Source organism: Gekko japonicus, unplaced genomic scaffold (assembly GCF_001447785.1).
Source record: "Gekko japonicus isolate JY-2015 unplaced genomic scaffold, Gekko_japonicus_V1.1 scaffold2383, whole genome shotgun sequence".
Lineage (NCBI taxonomy): Eukaryota > Metazoa > Chordata > Lepidosauria > Squamata > Gekkonidae > Gekko > Gekko japonicus.
This window is the reverse complement of record NW_015174909.1, coordinates 29,416-48,619: the sequence shown is the minus strand read 5'-3', so window position 1 is coordinate 48,619 and position 19,204 is coordinate 29,416. Positions and strand designations below refer to the sequence as shown.

General features: G+C 45.7%; 1 protein-coding gene across 1 annotated transcript in view; it reads right to left on the bottom strand.

The window, feature by feature from the left end:
• MEX3C (mex-3 RNA binding family member C) overlaps nucleotides 1-18,870 on the bottom strand; it is a 66,580-nt gene extending 47,710 nt beyond the window's left edge. Inside the window, exon 1 of the mRNA XM_015425025.1 lies at nucleotides 18,681-18,870. Coding sequence (XP_015280511.1) covers nucleotides 18,681-18,870 — 190 coding nt within the window. The remainder of the gene's footprint in view (nucleotides 1-18,680) is intronic.
• Between the last annotated feature and the right edge of the window lie 334 nt (nucleotides 18,871-19,204).

Below are 19,204 nucleotides of genomic sequence, written 5' to 3'. Positions count from 1 at the left end.
TTTTGTTTAAATAGAAATAATTTGGGCAAGAATTAATATGCTATATGTTTAACAACAATACGTCAGTAAAAGGTTTAAAGTTTCCAATAACACTTAGCTTAATATTCAAATATGCTGGGAGTCCTTCCTGTTGTGACTGTATGAGAGGGTTTTCTGTCCACTTTGTTTTGTTCTGTATAGAATTTGTATTCTATCTTCAACTTTTATTTCCCCCCACCCACCCCCCAGATGGCAAAAATTATGCTATATCCTATGGCTAACATAAATTGCAGCAATCTGCAACTCCTTCCCAAGTACTGAGTATGCTTGCAACTTTTTCAACTTTTTCCTACCCCCCCAGATAGCAAAAATTAAGATATGTCCTATGGGTAGCATAGTTTGCAGCAATCTGTAACTCCTTCCCAAGTACTGAGTATGCTTGCAACTTTTTGTATAGAAAACAAAGACATTAAAACTTTCAAATGCCATATAAAAGTCAAGTACTATAATGTTATATGATATCCAAGTTATACATTATGCATTTTATATTATTAAATGAGCAAAAGGAGTTTAGGTTTGACAGGAAAATAAGTACAGCAAATATTTCAATTTACTCCCCAAATTTCCATTTTACCCTCTGGTGGCTTCCAAATATACATGAATGCATGAAGCTGCCTTACACCAAATCAGACTCTTGGTACCTCAAATTTAAGACTAGCAGCAGCTCTCCAGGTCTCAGGCAAAGGTCTTTCACATCACCTATTGCTTGGTTCCTTTAACTGAAGATGTTGGCGACTGAGTTTCTGGAAGTTTCTGGGAATGTTACATCTATGGTACTGACAGTCAGGAATATAACCATGTTGTTTACTCTGGTGCCCAACATGTTTCTGCTGGTCTTATATAAAGTGTACCTGGTAGTATTTTCATGTGCTATCTAATTTCTGGAAAACCCCATATTGTCACCAGCCTTTTCTTTAATGAGAGCTACTTCTGAATGAAGAAAAACATTCCAAGTTACTCTCCCCCAACCTATGTCTTAGAAAATGTCTAACTTCCCCCAAATTATAACTCATGGCTAGGATTTAAACATGGTGGTAAAACAACTACTGTTGGGTGATAGTGAGATATTGAAAAAATGGTATTTAGCAGAGATAAGATGGTCCAGCAGAGCCAGAGTGAAATAATTCAGACTGAGAGTCCATGTGTGATTAAAATATAAGGTTTTTACTAAATTCTAGCATGGGGAAGGGTAACTGGGATGAAAATAACAACAGAGCATAAATCGGCTACATCCTTACTCTACAAAGACAAAACTAGAAGAGAGAGAGTATGGCTGCTCCTCTTCTTCTTCAGAACACCAAACAGAGATGGGAAGAGAAGCCATAAAAATGGTAATACACCTTGACACTTTAGTCCCAATCAAATCCCTAGATCAGGGAGAAAATTCCTGGGCTTTCTACATCTAAAGAACATTGGTTACATGAGAAACATGTGACTTCCTGTGAGTAACATAAACAAACATTTAACCCCAGATATACTGAGTGTTTTCAACTTGTAATACCCAACAACTACTCTATTCAGAAGAGGAGCCAACTTATAGATCAGGGGTCCCCCACAGTGTCCGTGAGTGCCAGGGCACCTCCCGACACCCTCCCTGGTGCCTGATGAGTGTTTTTTTTTAAGAAGAGGAAGAGGTTGGATTTATACCCAGCCCTTCACTCAGAGTCTCAGAGCAGCTTACAAGCTCCTTTCCCTTCCCCTCCCAACACTCTGAGAGGTAGGTGGGGCCGAGAGAGCTCTTTCCAGAACTGAACTTGAGAGAAAAGCTCTGACAGAACTATGGCTTGCCCAAGGTCATCCAGCAGTGGGGAATCAAACCCGATTCTCCCAGATTAGAGTCCGTGCACTTAACCACTACACCAATTTAGAAAATTGGGCCAGGTGGGACCTTTGTCTAGCTGAGCTTCTTATTGGCCACTGGAGATCTGATTGGTTGTACAAGTTTTTTTTTTTAAAAAAAAGCTGCTTCCACAGTAGCTGCCACCAGAGCACAGGAATCTTCACCACAGGACTAAAGGTAAGCTATGTGCAAGCAAGAAAATATATTTAAGTATGTCTGTTTATTGTAAAGGGTTCTCTGTTACGCGGAGCTTGATACTTATTGTATTTATACTTGTACTGTATTTATTGTATTTTAAATGTTGTAAGCTGCTGTGAGTCTCCTGTGGGGAGAGTGTGCGGGGTATAATTTAAATGAATAAAATAAATACCTGCAATGTTGAAGAGTTACTATTAGAGCTATGTATAATTTTACTCCCCAACATTCTGCAGTTGGCTCTGCCTCCCATGGTTTGCACCTGTGTCAAAACTTTTGTTCTGAGGATAGTGGTGACCTGTGTTCCCTCTAAGCTGAGTGAGTGTGAGCTAGCTCACAGTTTTTTAGCCTCCAGCTCACACATTTCTACCTCAGCTCAGGAAGGATGGCCTCCAGAGCAAACTAATTTGTCTAGCAGCCAAATCGCTCACTCGCAACTTTAATGCCAGTAGCTCACAAAGGAGAATTTTTTTGCTCACAAGACTGCAGCTTAGAGGGAGCATTGGTGGTGACCAGTGTTCCCTCTAAGCTGAGTTAGTGTGAGCTAGCTCACAGTTTTTTAGCATCCAGCTCACACATTTTTGTCTTAACTCAGGAAGGATGGCTCCAAAGCGAATTAATTGATGCAGCAGCCAAATTGCTCACTCACAACTTTAATGCCAGCAGCTAACAAAGTAGAATTTTTGCTCACAGGACTCCGCAGCTTAGAGGGAACACTGGTGGTGACTATCACCCACCTCCAGCATAAGGACCCTTCCCCCGATGCAAAGGTTGCTCTACTGTTGGTAGAATGGATCCCCAATGCTAAAGGAGGAAGATGGGGAGAAACTCATCAAACAGGCAAAGGAATAAACTCCATCAGCTTCTAAATCCATGCTTGAATATGCTAGCCGCTTGCTTGTTCAGAAACACTCTCCAGAAAGCATTCTCTCTCAAAATAATAAATTATTTATTATACTTGTTACTTGGCTTTCCTCCCAAACGGTTAAGGGCGGCTTCCGCATGATTCTCAGACAGCTTCCGCAGCGTCAAGCTTCGCCTCATAGGTGGAATAGCACCATGGGCTTTCAGACCATTCTCCAAGTTTCCATTTTTGGCGCTTCAGAGAACAAAAGGCTCTTCCTCACCCTCCTTCTGACCTTCACAATCTTACTGCTAGGAGGGCGGAAGTTGGAAAGACTCCAAGTAAACCTCATTTGGGGTTCTCTGGTTCCTCGCTGGGCAAAGGTTGCTATTAGTCTGTGATTTCATCACACGCGGTCAGCAAGGCCAGCCATTACACGAAAGCCGGAGGGAGACCAAGCCAATCAATGGGGCGGACAGTAGCTAATGCTCAAGGGCAGGTCAGTAAATCTTGTGCCTGGCCTTAATCCTCTGCCTGCTGTCAACTGTGCTCGACTCTGTCCACTTGGGGGGCGGGGCTGGGAGCACTAAATCATTCTGAACTACTCGCTGTCACACAATACAGAGCAAAGCCTGTAGTAAAAGGGAGCTGCCAGTAACTTACTGCAGCCCTGCCAGGCAGCCGTTTCTATTGGCTGCACTGAAAGGAAGGCTATAAATTCTCAGAGAGCTGCAGAAATGGGATGTGTGCGCAACTCCCACCCTTGAATCAAAGGAAAGCAAAAAACACACATCACACACATACACACGAACCCCCCCACACACAACCTCATTTATCTAACCCATTCAGATTACAATATCTGGGCATTTCACTCCATGAATATTCCAAACAGTATGTCAAACGAAACGGCAACAGCATATTTTAACTGATAGTAATTCAAGTTTGAAGACATCTGTCATCAGGTTGTGGAATTACCTTACTGGATTAGGTTATCACGTTTCTGTTAAGTCCCCACTCTAAAGGAACCATCTCCCAATAAACTGCAATCTTGATGTCCCTCGTGCCAACTTTTAGTTAACGTCACTGCCAATCTTAGCCATGACGAAGATTACAGTCACTGTCACTGAGCCCACCCTTTACCCCAACTATTAATACAAATTAATTCCTCTTCCATGTCCTCATTCATGCACATTTTACTGTAGGCACCATAAGCGCAGTTCTCCCAGACCAAACAAAAACTGCATTCAGACAGGCTGTGATTAAACTGAGATCAGGCACTACCTCAGCCAGTTCACAAATTCACTCCTCCCAACTTCCCTTCCTCCTCCTCTCATGCAGGGTGCTTGATCGAAAACCGCCTGGTTTCTTCAACCACCAATTTGTCAACAGCCAAATGCCAGTACCTAGGCAACCTGGAGTAAGAATGGGTATGAACCAAATTACGAACCGAATTTCGTGACTAACCAGGCCGGTATGTGCGTTCGCAAACTACGATTCACGCAATCCTGCTGTTCAGAAACCACACACGAATAACCATGGTTTTGTGGCAGTTTGTTTGGTTCGTAAGAGGGTTCATGGGCCAGACATGCTGGCGCCCAAGACAACAGCTGGAAACCCTGTAAAGCTGTGCTTCAGCAGCGCAACTTGAGTGAGCTGAGAAAGCATTTAAATCCCTTCTGAGTTCACTTTGCAAGAGTTGCTGTGGCTTCCATGGGGGGATCGAAAGGCATCGACGAATTGGCTTCTATCTATTAGATGCAAGTCAGTTCAGCAATCCCTTTCGTTCCCTCCTGCTTGGAAGTTGTACAAACCTCACAAACCCAAACCAGTTCAGTAAATGGAAAAGTTGTGGAAGTTCACGAACCATGATTCGTGAGACCCCCATGAACCACAAACCACCATAAACCTCTATTTTCCCAGTTCACGCCCATCCCTAAGCCAGAATTTGTTTAGCCCTCACAAACTGGGATCCTAAACCTCAGTTTCGTCCCTGCTTCAAATCCCAGCTTGTGAGTCCAATTGGTCCAGGTACTTGCAGTTGGCAAACTGGGGTGTGATCAAACCAAGAAGCTTTGAGTCGAATGCTATGCACAAATATAAGAGGGGAGAGAACCTACAAGCATGGGCAAACCAGCTGTTTCCATCTCCAACCTTGGTTTAATCACAGCTTTCTGTGACACCCAAGGCTGCCTTCAAACATTACTATAAACAGTGGTTTACAGACTGCCTATGACTTCTTTCAGACATCACAATACCAAACCAAGATTTTAAACCAGTGTCTGCAGCTGGCTTTGTTAACCATTGTTTGTACTCACTGTTGCTTGGCGTGATGTCTGAATCCACAAACTATGGCTTGCCAAATACGGCTACCCCCTTGCGGCCACTTGGGCATAAGCAAGCAGTATAGGGAAATGTCCTCCCTGACCAGATTCCAAGAAAATATTGAACAATTATATTTTTATTCATTTTCAGGCCTTATAATCAATGTGCCTTGGCACCAACATGTTTATATGTCATAGCGTGCATTTATACAATAATTTGACCACTGAGGAAGGCCTTGGAGGCCGAAAAAGCGTTTGGTCCTGTTTTAATGTGGTTTGAGATTATCGACCTAGAGATATTGAATTGTTGGTCCTGTTTTATTGGTTCAAGGCTCTTAATCTAGAGATACTGAATTGTATCCTGTTATATAGATTCAGGACTTCTAGTTCAAATATTCGCTTCTTCAAGGGCAGAATATGCCTATGTTTTTAGAGCAGAGTTTTAGTGCGCTTTGTATTAAATACGTATATTTTGTCTAATTTATTTCTCATAATTTTTTCTCACCCAAACTTTGAGTGCCCAACCAAAATATCCTTCCCTGTCCGAGAAGAGGCAAGAAGCAAACAAACCAGGATTTGTTTTGTGTATCTGGTAGAAAACACAAGGTATTTTTTTTTGGGGGGGGGCACAATTCACAGTAAATTAACCACTATTTACCTTAATATCAGAATGGAGCCTAAAGGTCTACCTATCCAGCATTCCATCTCTGACTGTGACTAATCAGATGCCTCCAGGAAGCACACAAGTAGAGCGTGAAGGCAACCAATCCTTGGTCACTGTCTATTCCAAGCATCTGGTGTGCTGCCTCTACATAAGACGACTCCATTTAGCTATTACGGCTCAGAGCTTATGATAGAGACATTCCTCCAACAATCTGATATTATTTCTAAGCTACTGTACGAGAGTAGAGTTGACAAAAGATAGATTACAAAATGCAAACTTTATGGTGACTTCCAGCTAAGAAAATTGGCTTTGTGTCTTTTTTTCCCTTTCACTTTGCAAAGCTCAGAGATCCTCCTCCACTACCTCTGTTGACTTCAAAGACAGACACTCAAACATTAAGTCTTTTCAACTAAGCAAGGAACGAACAAACGGACTGACGGAATATGGGTAAGAATAAGCAGCCGAGCAGAGAATCTATTCACACTTCTTATAAACCTTTGTCTTTTTTAAAAAATTGTTTAATTGCATTCTTTTTTAAAAAAATAAAAATTACTATTTATGTCAATCGAGAGAGATCTGTAACGGCACACACCTTCAATTTTTCTTTTTACTATTTTGTAGCACTGCATAAGGGGCCATGGTGGCTCAGAGGTTAAGAAGCTAACCTGCAGACCGGAAGGTCTGTAGTTCGGCAGTTCGAGACCCAAGTGCCGTGTGACAGAGTGAGCTCCCGTCTCTGGCCCCAGCTCCTGCCAACCTAGCAGTTTGAAAGCAAGAAATTGCAAGTAGATAAATAGGTACCACTTCGTTTGGAAGGTAACAGCATTCCGTGGGCCTCAGCACTTAGTCATGCCGGCCACATTACCACGGAAACGTCTTCTTCGGCTTGAAAACGGAGATGAGTACTGCCCCCTAGAGTCGGATTCGACTAGCTATTGAACAAGGGAAAACTTTACCTTTTTAGCACTGCATAAGCTATAGTCCCCAAAAAGAAAATGTCTGCCAGGTTGGGAGGCACATGGGGGAGTTTATATTAGAACAAATTTCCAGTGGCACCTTTAAGACCAACAAAGTTTTAGTCAAGGTAAGAGCTTTTGTGGGCATGCACACTTCCATTTCATTGTATCTGAAGAAGTGTCCGTGCACATGAAAGGTCATACCTTGAGTAAAACTTTGTTAGTCTTAAAGGAGCCACTGGACTCCAACTTTGTTCTACTGCTTCAGGCCAACATGGCTTCCCACCGGGAATTTACATTGTTTAACTACACAGGCTAGAATAATTCAATCCTAGATGGAGGTGTGGCAAACCCAGCTCAGAGGTCTACGCTCAGTATTACCGCTGGCAGATATTACAACACAATTTTTACATTTCATTCTGAAGTAAAGATGAAGCTTCCTGATAATTCTGTTGAACGCTCAAAATCAGATTTAAAAAGAGTCCACATTAGAGAAAGAGAGAGAGATCTCTGGAACTTGTGTGATAACTGAGTCAGGCGCAACACCCCAAGGGCAGTTCTCAGTGCTCAAATCGAATGACTGTGCCTTTAAGGGCACATATGCATGCAAGGGCAATACTTTTCATAAACACCCAGGATTTTTTTTTTAACGGCACTGCTCAGCCATGGCCAAGTCATAAGGCATCTGTCTACATATTTGTTTTGTTTGGCATAACCCCAGTAACGGTTATTGGCCTACCTTCCTCCCTGATTTTGGAGTTATGTGTGTTTACATGTTTTTTATTGGATTCTTTTATAGATGGTTTATTTTAAATGTTGGTTCGATGTTGAAATGTTCTGATGTTTACCGCCTTGGGGACCCTATTTGGGTAGAAAGGCAGCACAGAAATGTTTCCAATAAATCTTCGCCTGGTACACTATAAATTCTGCCACCTCAAAGAGAAGAAGGTGCTCTGTATCATATGAAGGCACTCTATACCAAGGATCCCCAACGTGGGGCCTTTGGGTACAATGGTGCCTGCTGACACCTTTCCCGGTGCCCACGGAGTTTTTTTTTTAAAGTAGGCGGGGCTGTTACCCAGCAGGGCTTCTGACTGGCCAGAGGAAATCCAATTGGCTGTGCAGACTGAAACAAACATTGTTTCTACTCCTCTTTCCCAGTGCATTTCCACACATCCCCCCAAAAATCCCTTTTCTCCCCTGCATTTGGGCATCTTCTGTGCGTTCGGCTTGGCCTCCAGTGGAAGCTATTTATTTATTTTATTTGTTTAATTTGTATCCCGCCCTCCCCCGCCAAGGCAGGCTCAGGGTAGCTTACAGACAATAATGTTAAAACAGTTAAAGCACCGTATTTAAATAAAATCACAATAATATAGAATAAAACATTTCATAAAGCGCTAGTATAATTCATAGCCGATGGCGGTGTTCTCCGCATCCATGTGATACATATGTAGTCTGGGTTTTTGTCAGGCTATTGATCATATTTTTGAGTTGATGTTGGTATTGGGGCCAGGGCACCCTAATCGAAAGCCTGGTGGAAGAGCTCTGTTTTACAGGCCCTGCAGAACTGTACAAGGTCCCGCAGGGCCCTGATGTCATCCGGGAGCTTATTCCAACATTACGGCGCTGCCACTGAGAAGGCCCTGGCCCTCGTCACAGCTAGCCTGGCCTCTTTTGGGCCTGCGCCCTCCACCCTGTGTCAGAACTCCAAAGGCCATCCTTTCCCAACCTTGCTATCTGGATTCATTTAAAATGCAGAGGCTGGTGACTCAAGCCTGAACCTTGTTCTTGCAAAGCATGAGTCGTAGTGTCACTCCCTCATCCTCTGCTGCCGCAACACTGCCATGGCTACCAGATTGGACGAGTGGACGAGTTAACGCAGACGGGATTGAGTCTGCCTAAAGACTCTCTTTGAACTCTTGGACAGACATTTTTTAACCTATCTTCCAAACAACAAACCATGTTTAAGTGGTGTACACTACTTAAAAACAAAGGTGTACCTCTTCTCCCTGAAAGCTAAATGGGCTGAGGAGTTCATCATGTGAGCCTGCACTAGGGTAGCCTGGCTACAATCACCCCCCTTCATGCCACTTTTGTGCCTACTGTGTTTGGCAGAGCAGTCAACGCTATTTGGTAGAAGTGGGCATGTGCAAAGAAAATCCACATAATGCTACCCCTTGTGATGGGGAGGGGCTGCGGCTCACTGGCAGAGCATCTGCTTGGCATGCAGAAGGCCCCAGGTTCAATCCCCAGCATCTCCAGTTAAAAGGATCAGGTAGGAGGTGATGTGAAAGACTTCTGCCTGAGACCCTGGAGAGCCACGGCCTGTTTGACTAGACAATACCGGCTTTGATGGACCAAAGGTCTGATTCACTACAGGGCAGCTTTGTGTGTTCATGTGATAGCAGGTATCTTCAGACTGCTATTCATGGTAATCCTTACTCTGATGTTTGCTTGACCTCCACCACCTTTTTTAAAAAAAACTTCTTAAAGACTACTTTTTCCTTCTCGTCCATTTTATCCTTTTGTTATTCTCAATGCTCTTTTAACTTAACAACTCTGCTTCCATGCTCCAGAAGAGCATCTCGTCCCCCCCGCACAATTTCCCTCCCTATTTATACTGTAAGCCTGAAAGATGGTCCTGCTGATTTCAAGGTGGCGTTGTACAATGTGTCCAGCACATTTCAAGGTGCTTTCAGGAATTTTAAACAATAACAGATCCATGGATCTCAATAGGAAAAGCACTGCAGGAGGACCGGCACAGAGCAGCCCTAAAGATGGAACCCCCACCCACCTCAAATGGCCAGCTTTGGGTTTGTTCATTGCAAATAGCAGAAAGGAAATCTGAGAACTGTTTGATGTGTACAAATAGGGCAGCCTGCATTCGGTTAGCACTGTTCTTTTCCCCCAGTACCCACCAAACCCCATATTCATGTCTCCTTACAGAAAAAGATAATTTAAATGTTTCTTCTAGGTATCACTAAACTATTCGTGACATGGTAGGGCACACATGAACACTGCCTTATATTGAATCAGACCCTGGGTCCATCAAAATCAGTACTGCCTGCTCAAGACTGGCAGCGGCTGTCATGCAGAAATCTTTCACATCACCTGCTGCCGAGGCCCTTTAACTAGAGATGCCGGGGATTGAATCTGGGACCTTCTGCATGCCAAGCAGATGCTCTGCCATTGAACCATGGTCCCTCCTCATTTAACTCACTGAGAAAGACACGGTTGATTTGTCAGTCAGTCAAATGATGGTCAAGTGTTTTTCAAGCAAAAACTGTATTAAAAAATAGCAAAAGAATAGCCAACTAGTGTGATATTTATGATAATGACAAAAAACAAATTACAAAGCAAACCTTCTTTCCAAACCTTCTTTGGAAAATGGCAATCATTTCCAAATTAATTAATTCACATGGGGGGGCCCTAACCCAGAGGTCCCCAACATGGCAACTGTGGGGCACCATGGTGCCTGTCAGCACCATTCCTGGCACCCAAGAAGTATTTCTAGGAAGTGGCTAGGGCCTGGTGGGACTTTTTTAAAAATTTTATTTTTATACTTTTGTACAATACACATTAGAAGCTGCAGCGGCTCAAGTGGTTAAGACGCTGAACTGCAGGCTGTGGAAGGTCAGTAGTTCAGCAGTTCGAGACCCGGGTGTGCCGCATGACGGAGTGAGCTCCCGTCTCTAGTTCCAGCTCCTGCCAACCTAGCAGTTCGAAAGCAAGAAATTGCAAGTAGGTAAACAGGTACCACTTCGGTGGGAAGGTTACAGCGTTCCGTGCGCCTTGGCGTTTAGTCATGCCGGCCACATGACCATGGAAACGTCTTCGGACAGTGCTGGCTCTTCGGCTTTGAAACGGAGATGAGCACCGCAACCCTAGAGTCGGATTCGACTGGCTTCCGAGCAAGGGAACCTTTTACAATACACATAACGCATAAACACAACCAAGAAAAACAGGGAGGTGTAGACCACAGAAAGATAAGAACTGTAACAACTGTATGGATACACGTTATAGTTATACCATGACAATCCCAGCTATTTACTTTGTTTACTATGTTTACTCTATGGCTAATCTGGTGGACTGATCGAACCTTTGTGCGCAGTGTTTGGGGTTAGTGTGATACAGACCGAACAGTTGGAGAAAACAAGACTTTGTGTTGAGTTAATTGGAGGATTGGGACTGCCACTGGTGGGACTTTTGCCCAACCATGCACAGATTTCTTAGAACGTTGCTTTAGCAGCAGCCACCAACAAAGCATAAGGATCTTCACCGTAAGACTGAAGGTAAGCCTCAGCAGCCGCTGTGACAGCTATTTTGTGGCACCACGCTGTGACAGGATTCCAGAGGTGCCGGAGGCTCAAAAAGGTTGGGTGCTCCTGCCCTACGAAATGACCTTTGCCACTGATGACTGTGTTCTCGGAATGCACCTGCAGTTGCGGCACGTGACCTGCAGGAAATGCTTTATTTTGCTGCTAGAGATGACCCACAGTGCTGAAGGGCTGGGAGGTTAAGCAGGCATCCCTCCTGTACTTACTAATGTATTACACGAAATAAAGATAGTTCAGCCATGCTGGTCTGCAGCAAGAGAGCAAGATTCAAGTCCAGTAGTGCCTTAAAGAGGAAGAAGAAGAAGGGATTGGATTTATACCTCCCCTTCACTACCCAAAGGAGTCTCAGAGCAGCTTACAAACTCCTTTCCCTTCCCCTCCCCATAAAAGACACCCTGTGAGGTAGGTGGGGCTGAAAGAGCTCTGACAGAAACTGCTCTTCTTCAAGGGCAGCACTTGGCAGAACTATGGCTTGCCCAAGGTCATCCAGCAGGTGCAAGTGGAGGAGTGGGGAATCAAACCTGGTTCTCCCAGAGTAGAGTCCACACACTTAACCACACCACCAAACTGGCTCTTAAAGACCAACAAGGTTTCCAGGGGATAAGCTTTCGAGAGTCAACGCTCATTTTGCTTTGACTCTTGAAAGCTTACACCCTGGAAATCTTGTTGGTCTTTAATGTGCGATTGGACTTGGATCTTGCTCTTAAAATCATAAAGGAAACTTGCCACTAACACAGAGGCCTTCTTGGCTTTATAGAATACTCGACCATAGACAAAGAACAGTCAATTGAAAGTATCGGTTAAGAGCTATGGCTTTTATGGTGTTTTAACGGCAAGCAATGGAAATCATTTGCATGTCACTTTCATGACCAATACCAACCACTTAATACAGTCTTGGGAGTCGTGACACAGACCAAAACATGAATTTGGTCCCATTTGTATTTGGTTTTTTGTTTCTGAGTTCACTTGGAAGATGCAGGTTAACATCAAAACAGACAAGCAATTTAGGAGCTGCGAGTGGTACTACTCTCACTGCTACTATACTAAATGAGTCAAGACATTCCTCAATTTCACTCAGGTTTGCGATTCTCTTGAAAGGAAAAGAGAAACGGAAACATGCCAGGTTCATTCTCTCTTCTGCTTTGAGTAAGATGACGGCCTTTACATACTGCTTTTCATTTTCTCCATAAAGGTATGTTCTTTATTACACCTTCTGCCTTAATGGAACACATTATGACTCAAGATCTTCAAGTCGGCTATGAGCAGCAATCCAAAGCAAATGGAATGTGAATTCAGAGTGGGAAAAAGATTTTTCACCATGAACAAGTAGTTGACAAACTATGGAACTAAGAGACTTCCACAGTAGCTCGCCAATGGATTTATCGGATATCTATTTAACATGCATTTTTAGAACTAAATTTCTAGAATGGTTATCTTATACTATTGTTATTAAAGACTACTTGGAGAGTATCACTGTGCAGGATTCCCAGTTGCTCTTCTAGAGACTAGTATAGCCAGCAAGCCTAAGAAAAATGTCCTGCCCCTTTAAGAGAGAAAGCTGAACCTTTCATTCATGGAGGTAAATAACATCACCTCCTAAATAAAATCATATTAAGACTCTATTAAAGGGTCAGGAGCAGTGTTCCCTCTAAGCTGAGTTAGTGTGAGCTAGCTCACAGTTTTAAGCCTCCGGCTCACACATTTTTGCCTTAGCTCAGGAAGGATGGCTCCAGAGCAAACTAATTGATGCAGCAGCCAAATTGCTCGCTCACAACTTTAATGCCAGTAGCTCACAAAGTAGAATTTTTGCTCACAAGACTCCACACCTTAGAGGGAACATTGGTCAGGACATTTTTTTTTCTCCAGGTACCTGGCAAAGCTACTAGAGACAGAGTTTCTTATTCAACTTGTCATTTACTATGGGTAACAGACACTGACAAACACTAAACACTTCACACTTACAGCTTTTAGGCAGCCATATGTTAAAGTCAGTTACATAACTTTTTAAAATCAAGACTACAAGCTTTCCTTTGTACACAGATCAACTACAGTGACTGATGATTAAATTCGTGGAGGTGGCTCTTTCTGGGAGGAGGAGGGCAAATTTTATTCTTTTTGAGACTACTTTGTTTCTAATCTGTTGCTGTAACACAGAATACTAACAATAAAATAATAACCTTTCCCAAGAATAAGAGGTTAACTTCTGTCTGGTCAATTTGACACTTCTCTCAGCATCTCAAATGGCATCCAAGCTATAGTTTTAAAATGCTGATTAAGTGAATTTAAACAATTTATCGGGTAAAAGGTTGAGGAATAAATCAGCTCTTAAATTGGTTAATTGCCTGTTTTTCCAAGCAGTCCTCATATAAGAAACAAGCCAATGATGGGGCTGCTATGTGTTTATCAGAAGTGATTGCAACCTCCATAAGGAAGTGATTACACTTGATTTTATGACATCACAAGCCACACCCTTGTCATAAAAAGCACAGTTTGAAAAAACAGGTTAATTGGCAGAAGCAATAACAGGAAGCTGGAGTAGGAGGGCAAGAGACCTTGGCCAGGCAAACGGTAAACACAACATGCTTTCTGCTCACAGTCAAACTCTTGCCTTTTAGTTTTGGTCCAGTTCAGCATGAATGGAAATATGTCAGCTTAAAAGTCCAGAAAGTTTTATCTTTGCCTGTACCAGGAGCCCTTCGAAAACCGACTGAGGATGGATACTGGTAGTCACATCTTTGCTAGGAGCAAACGGCTTAAAGGTTGGTACATTTCACGTTCAGTTACAATCAAGGATGACCTGTTTTTGAGGGTTTTAGGAAGGAGTTTGCTAGGTAAAGATCACTGCAACAAGTAACCCCCAGCTTTTACAGCTTATCTTTGCATCTGCAAACTCAACGGCTCCCGTTTCAGCTCTTTGTTTATGCTTAGAAGGTCACTCTGGCCTGGTGCTTTGTTGCACTCTCAAAGAGTTCCTTTCCGCCAACTTCAGGTTATTGTATCCGCGGGAGGGGAAAAAAAGGACAGATGGGGGACCAGCTTTAAAGAGGAGGAAGGGGGCGTCAGAAAAAGCACTGGAGAACTGACCCTACTGGCTAAGAATGGACGATAAAAGAGTGGCAGTTGTTCAATTGTTTGTGTTTGTAGGAAATCTGGAGGCCCTTTTATCATATGCAGAGAAGGAAGTGCAACTATTTTAATCAATGAAGTTGCTTTCTGGAAGCTGGGAAGACCAGCTGTGCCTCACCCGAACTATACGCCCGGAGACTTGCCCTGCTCTTTACTTTCCGCCAACAAGTCCCCCTCCTCCCCCAACTCACATCAGAGTTTCACAGCCTAAGAAACAAAGTGCTTATATTCCACCAGAGAGCTGCCTTTCTGTCCTACCACCACCACACACCAGCTACACGCCACACTGTTTTGCTTGAGGGCCTAACTGCAAGAATGCAGCCTCTTTCCAAGCGGCTCACTTGCCTACAGTAAATCACCACCTAAGCTGCAACAAGGTGTATCATATCCTTTCTTGAAAGAGACCACAGAACTGTCAAGCTGAGCCCTTGTTGAGGCACAGCCAAGCCCTCTGCGGAAGGAGATATTTTAGCATCCTCACCTGCAGGTCATCATTACGTTTTACAACCCCACCCTCCCTCCAAGAACACATGGGATTGTCTAGATCAGAGGTGTCAAACTCATTTGTTATGAGGGCCGGATCTGACATAAATGCCACTTTGCCGGGAAGGCCATGTGTGCCATAAAACGTAATGCCAGGTACCGGAGATAGAAACTGTATAAAGGACAGCAGCTGGTAAGCTCTGAGTTGGTGTGTCCTCACTGCAAGGCCCCCTGGGCTGGGAGAGCTGTGCAGAGGAAAACCTACCTAGGCAGACTGGAGAGCCAGTAGTGCAGCACTGGGCAGACGCTCCCACAATGCTCGACTGCTGCAGGCAAGGTTGTTCTGCCATGCTGAAGCCACAATAGAGTGGCTCCGCCCACTCCCCCCCAGCACTCCCTCCCTCCCATCAATTGTTCGCGGGCCGCATAAGAGCTCTGGACGGGCCTGATACGCCCCCCCCCCCGGCCTTATGTTTGACACCCCTGGCCTAGATGCTGGCGCTACTGTTATTCTCACAGCCAACACGATCTGCCCAGGGACATCCACTGACCTTCATTGCCAAATTATTGTCTGAACCCATAACCCCTTGAAAATTAACACTTTAAGCACTACCAACCACACAAACGCCTTGCCTGGCAGGTCCTTCTTTTTAATCCTCATAGCTCCAAGGATTTATTCTACCAACGACACCAACCAAACTCTAGCTGTATCGGAAGAAGTGAGCAGTGACTCACAAAACCTGGTGCCCCACCAACAGATTTTGTTAGTCTTCAACATGCTCCTGGACCTTGTCTCACCTGTTCAAGTGATGGTGACTCTAACATACCACAGGCATTCTGTTTGGGGACCCATCTATTTTTAGACAGGAAGTTTATTTATTTATTACTTTGATTTTTACCCCGTCCTCCCCGCTGAAGCAGGCTCAGGGCAGCTTACATAGCGGAACCAATAAAAACAGCAGTATAAATATCAATATAAAATACATGATAGAAATTTAAAACCATTAAGTTCTTAAGGACCACCCTAAATCTGACCTGGGACGAAGCTGGAGACCTCTCTTGAACTCTGCAAGAATCAGATCTCTCGCACGTGATGAATCTTATTTTTCCTGACAAAGCCTCCTCCAATGCAACACTTCCTCAAAGGCTTGTGAGCTCAAGTTTTGTCCCTCAAAAGCCGGCCTTGAGGCCAGGAAGGAGGGGGAGAATTGGGTAAGCTGAGAGAGGGCGGTCATAGGAGTCCTGGTGACAAATCTGGGCTTTCATAAATGTGTTTGGGTCGTCGTAATGTATTTCGTGGCCATTTTGCACAGCACACTACTCTGTATTTATAAAAACTAAACATGAAAAATAACCTATAAACTTGTTTAGTGCCATCTTAGGTGAAACTCCTGTATTATGTCAGGCAAAAGTAGCATGGAATCGCTTTGCAAGTGGGTTCTAAAAGCTACAGTGAGTATCGAGACAGGTCCCACTTTACGAAGTTTAAAAACCACTGCTCTAAAGCAATCCCATCCCATTCACTGGGAGTGACAACAACTTATTGCCCCCAACTATTCCTTTTGGAGTTTTCTTCGGAAACGCTTCACACAGACCCAAGTAGCTCTACCATCAGCAAAATCTGCCTAGTCTCTCTTGTGAAACATGACCAGGCTTGCTTCAGGCCTCTTGCATTATGTATTAAAATGCCTGCGACTTTTCTTCCTAAAACCGACCAAGACTCTTGTATGGCAGCTTTTTCTCTAATGGGCATAAAAGGAATAAAGCGTCTCCCTGCATAAACCAGAGAGCCTTAAGCCCAGGAGTTGTCTTCTCAGCTCTCTGAACAACCTCAACCCAGTCTCAAATTTCTCTTCCAAATCCAGTGTGGACTGCTCTCCCCTCACCCCAGGCTGAAAAAACCTTCTTCTAAGGTTCCAGAGTCACAGTTCCTTTTGTCTACCTATCTGGTCAAGACCAGATTCACACCCAGCCACTTAAACCCCAGATTATCCACCTACCAAGCCCACCTCCACCCAATCTGCAAACACTTCCACAGGGCCCATTTCAGGTCTTGTTTATGTGGGGACTGCCAAGTCTCGGCCTAGTTTCAAGGGCTTTCATAACCCCCTACCCTGTTCAAAGCCAGCCTCCCCGCCCCAACCATATTCCGTCCTGTGAGGGATCAACACTTGCTCAAATCAGTGCATGGGATCCAGCAAAAAAACCCCCCCCCCATTTATTTACTCCTTGCAGATAGGAGAACCCGCATAAATTTCCTTGGGAGCAAATCTCATTTCATGTTAACAGCGCATATTCTCAAACCTCACTTTGTTGATAGATGAAGACAGGTAGCCGCATAGGAGTAAAAAAGAATAAGAGTCCAGTAGCACCATAAAGACTAACAAAATTTGTGGTAGGATAGGAGCTTTCACGATTCACTGCCCACTTCTTCAGATCTGAAGAAGTGAGCAGTGACTCACAAAAGCTCCTACCCTACCACAGATTTTGTTAGCCTTTAAGGCGCCACTGGACTCTTAACACTTTTCTCACTTTGTGGAACAGGGCACAATATTAAGTTTAAGGTTCCCTCTCAATCCCCTCCCCCTCACTGCCATTTTTTGGGATCAAGTCCACCACCCCATCACCACTTGAAAACTTCCTCTTGCACAAATCTGTGTTCAATGAGACTTAAGCCCCAGACGAACAGCGTACAATGGCATCTCCTAAAACCCAGTACTGTTTGCATATCAGATCCACAATAACCCTACAACCCCATATTCACTAGGAAGCTTCCTAGGGACTCAAACTGTGCTCAGCCCGGACTTAAGTCCAGTGTTCCCTCTAAGCGGAGCTAGTGTGAGCTAAAGGTAAAGGTTCCCTTGCTCGAAAGCCAGTCGAGTCCAACTCTAGGATTGCGGTGCTCATCTCCATTTCAAAGCCGAAGAGCCAGCGCTGTCCAAAGACGTTTCCGTGGTCATGTGGCCGGCATGACTAAACACCAAGGCGCACGGAACGCTGTTACCTTCCCACCGAAGTGGTCCCTATTTATCTACTTGCAATTTCTTGCTTTCAAACTGCTAGGTTGGCAGGAGCTGGAACTAGAGACGGGAGCTCACTCCGTCATGCGGCACACTTGGGTCTCGAACTGCTGAACTACTGACCTTCCACAGCCTGCAGTTCAGCGTCTTAACCACTTAAGCCACCGCAGCTCCATCAGTATTGATTAGGCAGCTCCAAATAATGTTGAGGTGGGAGGTATTGAACCACCTCAAGTCCAGTGGTTGCAAAGACCAGAAATTCCCTGGAACAAGCAATGAGAAGTAGAGAAAGCAATAACAGGAACCCACCAAATAAATAGCAGTCAATGAAAAAAGCAGAACCACCTTCATGACACATTGTAAATACTTCAGATAACTAAGAAGAAGCAAGCGGGTGGGTGACTCAGTTTATGTTAGGGCTTGATAAAATCAGTTTGTTTGTTTTTTGAAACCCCGCCGCCGCCGCCGCCGCCACTCCTCCTCCTCCGCCGGGCGGCCCGTAGGCCTGGGAGAGCATCGCCGCCATCATCCCGCAGTGGGCATCGTCGCCCGGCCCGTAGAGCGCCGCCGTCGCCCCCCCGCCGCCCACTTCGGGCTCCGCCGCCGGCAGCAAGACGGAGCCGAGCCCGGGGGAGAGCAGCGAAGGCGGCGAGGCCAGCAGCAGCGAGGCCGGGCCGCCGACCCCGGGCTCCAGCAGCAGCAGCTCCTCCTCCTCCTCCTCGCCGCCTTCCTCCTCCTCCTCCTCCCCTCCCTCAGGCGGCTCCGACAAGTCCAGCTCTAGGCCGCCGCCATCGTCCTCCTCCTCCTCCTCCTCAGGAGCCTCCTCCTCCTCCCCTTCTTCTTCTCCGCCGCCGCCTTCGCCCGCCTCGTGGAGGCCCAGGCCGGCCAGGCGGTCCCTCAGCAGCCGCGCGTCCGGCAGGGCCGCCGCGGTGTGGTGGTAGTGGAGCAGCAGGCCCGGCGGCGGCCTGGGCGGCGGCGGCGGCAGCAGCACCAGCAGCTCGGGCGACTCCTCCTGAGGCGACGGCGAGGCGCTGCCGCTCGGCATGGCCGGCGAGGAGGAGGTGGAGGTGGAGGAGGGAGGCGTCTCGGCCCGGCCGGGCGAGGGAGGCGGGCTGCGGCTAGTGGGCTCCGAGCGGCATGCTGGTGGTGGTGTTGGTGGTGCTGCTGCTACTCCTCCAGCCGCCGCCGCCTCTTCCTCCTCCTCCTCCTCTTGCGGGGCCGGAGGGGAGGCGGGAGCGGCCTGGGCTGGGCTGCCGCCGCTGCTGCCGCCGCCACGGCCCCCGCTCGCCTCAGCGCTGCTTCTGTGGCATGGCTGCTTCCCCCCGCCGGCTCCGGCTCCAGCAGTGGCGGCGGCCGCGGGCGGCTTCGGCGGCGGCGGC